Source organism: Penaeus chinensis, chromosome 30 (genome assembly GCF_019202785.1).
Source record: "Penaeus chinensis breed Huanghai No. 1 chromosome 30, ASM1920278v2, whole genome shotgun sequence".
Lineage (NCBI taxonomy): Eukaryota > Metazoa > Arthropoda > Malacostraca > Decapoda > Penaeidae > Penaeus > Penaeus chinensis.
Window position 1 is genome coordinate 7,253,069 of NC_061848.1, and position 7,500 is coordinate 7,260,568.

General features: G+C 34.1%; 1 protein-coding gene across 1 annotated transcript in view; it reads left to right on the forward strand.

Moving 5' to 3' along the window:
* The first annotated feature begins 5,628 nt into the window (after positions 1-5,628).
* The window catches only part of LOC125041130 (nuclear receptor-binding protein homolog), a 67,766-nt gene continuing 65,894 nt past the window's right edge, over positions 5,629-7,500 (forward strand). The window contains exon 1 of the mRNA XM_047635908.1: positions 5,629-5,857. Coding sequence (XP_047491864.1) covers positions 5,729-5,857 — 129 coding nt within the window. The 5' untranslated portion in view covers positions 5,629-5,728. The remainder of the gene's footprint in view (positions 5,858-7,500) is intronic.

A 7,500-nucleotide genomic window follows, 5' to 3' on the forward strand; every position in this document is an offset into this window, starting at 1 on the left:
AAATGCGGAGGGGTTGCGGGCAGGAAGGGCATCCGGTTGTAAAAAAGCCTCGTATTAATAAGATCGTGAAATGCCTCTACTTATCAGCATTAAAAACAGAAGGAGAAGATAAAGTGATAGTTGTCATAATAAATTTTATGATAACAATGATAACACTAATGAAAATAATGATAACGATGGTAACAAGATAAAAGGTGCACATTTGAATAATAGTTGCAATATATATATATTATTAATCTATTTCTAAATATTTTTTTTATATCTCTGTCCAACACTTCCAATAGTTCTGCGACTGATTTCTTGTGATACTTATCCTAAACGTAATAATAGTTACGTTAATGATAATAATGATGATGATAATGATAATAATAGTAATATATGATAATAACAATGATGGTAATGATAATAATAATGATGATAATGATGTGATGATAATTATAATGATTATCATTTTATTAATAATAATGTAATAATAGTAATGATATAAATAATAATAAGACTTAAAATATATATAATTAAAACAACGATATTGATAATGATAGTAATAATAATTATGCTAATATCAAATATAATATTGAGGATAATTACAACAGCAATAGCAATAAAGTAATAGTGATAAAAAATAATGATAAAACAAAAAACCATTAATGATATCAATACTGATAATGACCATGATGGTAATCATGAAAGCGTTGATAATGCTACGATAGAAGTAAATTAATGATAATGATGATAATTGCACTCATACGAACCTTTCTTATATATGTATATTTTTTCATCATTGCCCCATGGTGTGATAGTGGTCACTGATATTGTTATTATTATCATTATTGTTATTGTTATCGTCATTATTTCCTTATCGTTGTCATTATCATAGTTATTGTTATTATCAGTAGCATTATCATTACCGTATTTTTTGGTATTTTTATGATAATCGTTATTGTAAATTTCATTACCATTTATTTGCATGATCATAATTTTAACATTATCGTTATAATCGTTATCATTATCATTATTTAGTATTCAATTCTAAAGATAATTATGATACTAATAACTGTGATAACGGGTAATGCTTAAAGAGATAATAGTGCTCAAAAGTATAAAAAAAGGGAACATGAAATTATGACCAATAAATAATAATACGGTAATAATTATGATGATAGTAAGGATAATGACACAATCACAATGATAATGATAATAACAACAGCTACAATAATAATGATAATAATAATAATAATAATAATAATAATAATAATAATAATAATAATAATAATGCGAATAGCAACCATTATAATGATATCAGTAATTAAGAAAATAATAGAAACATTAATGAATAAAAAATAACAATAATGATAGTACCAACACTATCAGTGATAATGACGATAATCATAACAATAGCTATAACAATAAGAGTAACGTTTATAACAACAATAATGCTGATGGTAATAACAAAAAAAAATGAAAATCAATGACAGCGGTAATAATAACAGTGATTATAGAAAAATAACAATATTATTAATATGAATACAGTAGTGATGGTACCAACAATGATGATGATAATATTAACTATTGCGGTGCTACGCATACTACATATGCTAATAACAATGCTGATTACCATAACACACACATGGTGCCTTGATAATAACACTACTAATATCAGCTTCAAAGAGAATGATATTAATGTCAGTGATAATGATAATGAACTGACAAAAATAAGATTTTTATTATAAACAGAAAATTAATGTCAACAACAAACATGCGTTTTACTGATATGGTAATGACAATAGTATTTATAAAAGTGATGATAATGATGAAATAACAAAAATCATAATAATAACAGTGAAATAAGTAACTGTCAAAACAAAACTGAAATCAATAACGATGGTGATAACGATGCTAATGATAATAATAATAATAGTAATGATAACAATAACAACAAGAACAATACTGGCATTATAATATTTATATTAAGAACAGCAACAATATCTACCATGATTTTAATATCAAAGGTGATAATGATAGTAGCAGTGGTTGTTTTTTTTTAAATAGTAGTAGCAGTAGCAGCAGCAGTATTTACTGGCTGTGGTTATAGCTTGTCCTCGAATTTTGGTAAAATTACAATATTTGTTATTCCGATTTTTGATAGTTTGCTTAATGGACACATTCGTAAATTCTTATCTTGAAATACAGGCTGTAATGAAATGCCCTAGATAAAGATAGTGTATTGTTACGTGGTTAAGACAGTTGGTATTAGGAAATGGACTGTCATAAACTTCTAAGGACTTTAAGCAGCTTTTGTCATAATCCGCTAATGGTCCTAACTGGGCATTTCAAGCGTTACTCTTATGTTGTTATGGTAGTTTAGTATGTGATTATAATAGTTATGATGATGGTGATGATGATGATGGTGACGATGATGATGATGATGATGATGATGATGGTGACGATGATGATGATAATGGTGATGGTGACGATGATGATGATGATGATGATGGTGACGATGATGATGATAATGGTGATGGTGACGATGATGATGGTGACGATGATGATGATGGTGATGATGATTATAATAGTGATGATGAAGATGATGGTAATAATGATGATGGTGACGATGATGATGATGGTGATGGTGACGATGATGATGATAATGGTGATGGTGACGATGATGATGATAATGGTGATGGTGACGATGATGATGATGGTGATGGTGACGATGATGATGATGATGGTGATGATGATTATAATAGTGATGATGCAGATGATGGTAATAATGATGATGATGATGGTGATGATGATAATAATAATAATAATAATAATAATAATGATAATAACAATGAAAATGATATTAATAATGGCAATAATAAAGAAAAATACAAACATAAAAAATAATAGTGATAGTGGTAACAATAATAATAATAGCAGTGATAATGATGATAATGCTGTTGATGTTGCGCTACTAATGATAATACTGATAATAGGAACGATAAGTTTAGTAAAAACGATGCAATTATCATTATTTTTAGTACTAGTTGTCGTAGCATTGGTAGTAATAATAATGATTATGATAATGATAAAAATAATGGTAACAAAAGCAGCAATAAAACCAATAATATTAATAATAGTATCAATAATGATTATAACAACAAAAGTTTAATTATGATGGCAACAAATATAATAATGATAATAATACTGCTGTGACTCCTACTAACACAACAACTGATAATAATATGAATAATCTTGCTAATAACAATATCAATATTAATAGCAGCAGTAGCACTATTAATAAAACTGTAGACCTATGAAACAAATTTTTGAGTAACAGTGATCCAGTGATCGCGAGAACCAAGAGTGAAGACAAAGTTCACTGGGTACGTCATGCCCAATAAACTGCAGCTACACTAAAATTACAAAACATTTATCAATCGTCCCCTCGTCTAGCGAAGCCGAGAGGGAAATGGGGCGTTATGGGGGGGAATGGATCTCAGTAGATTTAAAATCTGGGTACGGTATGAAGCTTGCCCGATTTGTTATGAATCGATACTGCAACTATTGATGATGACGATAATAACAATGATAATAATAATAATGATAGTTGTAATAAGAATGATAGCAACAACAAAAACAAAACAACAATATGGATAACAATAATGACGATAGTAATGATAGTAATAATAATAGTAATAGTAATAATAATAATAATAATAATAATAATAATAGTAATAATAATAGTTACAGCAAAAAACAAAAATGCCGATGCTAGCAATGATAACAATATGTATGTGCATGCATATAATGATAATAATAGATTTTGATATTAACCACTTCCTTTTTATAGTCACCACCAGAAACGACATCGATTTTAATAATAATGTTAACTACGAAAAACTGTGATCACAAAAATAGATCTACTGTAACTGGATATATGATTCATATTTGAAAGAAAGCGATATATATAACAACAACTCAAAATAACCCTTTTCGGGGAAACGAAACTTAAATAAGTAAAAAAGAATCATGTTTTTTTGTTATTTTTTTTACTCCCCCTCTTATTCAGTATATATACATATATATTTTGTTTTAATGATAACATACTCTGATTACTCTTCAGATCGATCCTTTTCCCTCTGCAAAAATAATTTCGAGCATAAAAGGCAAAATAAAACGACATGAAATACGAATAAAAAAAAAGGATTTGTCAATATTTCCAGGACCAATGCTGAACGAGCGACTGACGTTGGTAGCACTGACAGTAAGTCGGACGCCAGATGTACGATAACGATCCTCAGACGACATACCTTGATGTCGGGAATCCTTTTATATTATACAGACAATGGCTTCCTTTTTCATATGCTGAGGGTGTGTTTCTTTTTTTTGTGTTATTTTTCCCCTTTTTATTTCCCCGTCACATCTTTTGCAGAAGATGTGTCATCTTTCATTCCTAATTAATCATAAGAAGAAAATAATTCAATCGCCAATTTCCGAGGCATGATGAGTAATGAGTATGAGTAATGTTAAACGTCTGACGGAAATGAATTATAATCACTATAACACTGGTAATGAAATTGATTCCTCGAATCTTAAAGACACACGTGTTGTGTGCTTATAATAAAAGATTATGAATCGTTTTTAAAATCGCATTTTTTTTTTTAACCCGGGGCGCTATATGTGGTTACCGCAAGACACGGCTTTGAACTAAATTATTGTATTTAATCCTTCATTTTTGTTTACTAGAAATACCGCTAAAATCCTTACAAGTAGTTTATATGGTATATGGAATTATATATGAGGATGTGTTTATATATAGACTGATGTCGTGTTACACGCTTTCAAACTTTTTATTTATGTATCTGTGTTCTACGGTTTTGATCGAAATTATTTCATTTTATATATTCTATTATTACTAATCCATAAGTTAAATAAAATAAAGGGAAATTCTTTACAAACGATGACTAGTTTTTGTTAATTTTAGAAGGCCACAAATGTGCAAATTTCTTTCAAATGTCTTTACACTGAGTAGAGAACGTAAAAATGATTCAGATTAGATATCATATTTCCAGCATATCTCTTTCCACACTATATTACCATATGTAATTGACATATTTTTTTAAACAGACGAATTGCCAGATTAAACGTGAAACCCGTTAACTCTATCTTAACATACCACACATTCTTGCCTTCGCCCATGCTGTTGCGTCATTAAAATATTTTAGAACAATTGTTACTTCGTTCCCATTTTTTGTCTGTTGATTCTCCTTTGCTTAAAATTATGCGATTGGAAACACATGGTAGACACATACTGCAATATGACAAAATGATGTGCACCAACGTTTCTCTGTAAGGGAGCACACCCAGTACGGTTATTTTATTCGAAACGGTCGCTTTACGATGACGAATGCTTTAGCGGCGCACCCCAAGCATTATTTGTTATGAGACTAAACAAAACGAGTAATTCTGATAGCAAATCCCGAGAAGATTTCACTCTAATGGTGTAGTCCTATTAGATATAATGCTATTTTGTATTCGGGTAAGTGTAACGTGAGGTACAACGACGTACGATAATACCTCGGGAAGGTACGATAGCACGAATGGCAACACTGCGGAGCGACTGTCTGGCTCGACGTCTGTTGAGTCGGTCAGTGTTTAACTGTCGCTCGTGAAGGAAGGATGTACGCAATGCATTGAACATTTCGTGCTCATTTGTGCTTTTTTTTACGTTCTCACGTTCACCATGACGGGGAGTAAGAACGGCAACGAGCCAGAGACCAAATCACCGCGGGAAAGTGGCGAGGACAGTGAGGACGAGAGTGAGATACTGGAAGAGAGTCCTTGCGGAAGATGGTCCAAGCGGCGGCAGGAGGTGAGTTGTTTTATGGCGATTCTGCGGGATTTCGGGGAGGAACGATGGGACAGGGCGACCCCGGGGCTTTCTCTGGGAGTGGGAGAGGAAGGGGCAGTCGCAGAGGGCGAGCGAGGGCAGGGCTGGGGGGCCAGAGAGGGCGAACACGTAAAGAGGGTCGTGTGCCCGCCCGCCCCTCGCCGTGTGACGCACCTCCGGGCTGGCCGACCCTCACCCCTCCCCCTCTTCCCTCCCTCCCCTCGGACCTCCCTTCCCTCCCTCCCTCCCTCCCACACTCCCCGTCTCTCTCTCCCTCTCCCTCTCTCCCTTCCTCCCCCGTCTCTCTCCCTTCCTCCCCCTCTCCCCCGTCTCTCTCCCTTCCTCCCCTTCTCTCTCCCCACCTCTCGTCTCTTCCTCTCCCTTATGTCTGGCCCTGCCTCTCGTCTTCTTCTCCTCCTCCTCCTCCTCCTCGTCGTCTTTTGTGTTTTGCTCCCGTTTATCCGCCCCGTTTTCGCTGTAACACGAAGCAGCACCTCTGTTCCTCATTGTAGGGAACAGGCCTACAAAATTCCACACACGGCCTATAGCAAAGGCGGGGGGGAGGGGGAGGCAGGGGAAACTCCACCTACTTAGACAAAGCTCTAGAACACCCACCCATCCACCTATCCACTTATCCACATGTACACATTCCAGCTCACATTTTAAGGGGTGACCAAACAAGAAACTGTTTTTAGTTGTTGGTTAGGGTGTCAGTACCATGCCAGTAAGCAATGAAGTGTTATTCTTTTTTTTTTTAATAGTTTTTTTTTTTTTTTTTTGTGTGTGTGTGTGTCTGTGTCTGTGTCTGTGTCTTTGTGTGTGTGTGTCTGTGTGTGTGTCTGTGTGTGTGTGTGTCTGTCTTAGGCAGTGTGATAACGGTTGTTTTGCATGGAAGTGGTCAAGGGGGGAGATTTGGAGTTAAAGGCTAGAGGAAGTTAGAAAGTCAACATAGAGTTTGTGTTTGTGTGTGAGGCAGGGTATAGGTCTTCCTGCTTGTGCGCTGAAGTGTTTTGCTTGCTTGTTGTGTCTTGTTAAAATTGCATTCTTATAATCTCTTCTGTCAGTCATATGTTTTTGTCATGTGAGTGCCTGTTCAATTTTTTTTTTTTTTTATGTCTGATTTTACAAGACTTGTATGATTTCACTTATTTTCTGGTATTTTGTGTTATGGTTAGATAATATAACAAAAGAAAGTGTTTTAGGGGAAGTTATATCCACAACTACAGTATACTGTGGAAGTTCTGAAGTTTAAGAAAGAGTATTGGTTAGATATTGATAACTGTTATATGAGCTTTAGCACCAAACGTATGCATGCAGTGATATTTTAGCTCCAAATTCAGGGCATTCACTCCAAGGAGATTGCACTAACTTCAACTTGTCCTTTCGGCCTTTGTTGTTGTACTTCAGTGTGGTTTGTTCAGTAGAGGTTATTGAAAGAAATAGAAGTTGAAAAGGACGAATTGAATCCTCTGAGTGAAAATGTCATGGAGTACATGCGTCTGGCGCAAAAGCTTCAGGTACCTGCATTTTTGCTCCAAATATACCATGCCAACTTACACTTGTTCTTTTTGGCGCAAAGGCTTTAGATGCCTTAATAACATACTTGTGTATCCACTATTGGCCTC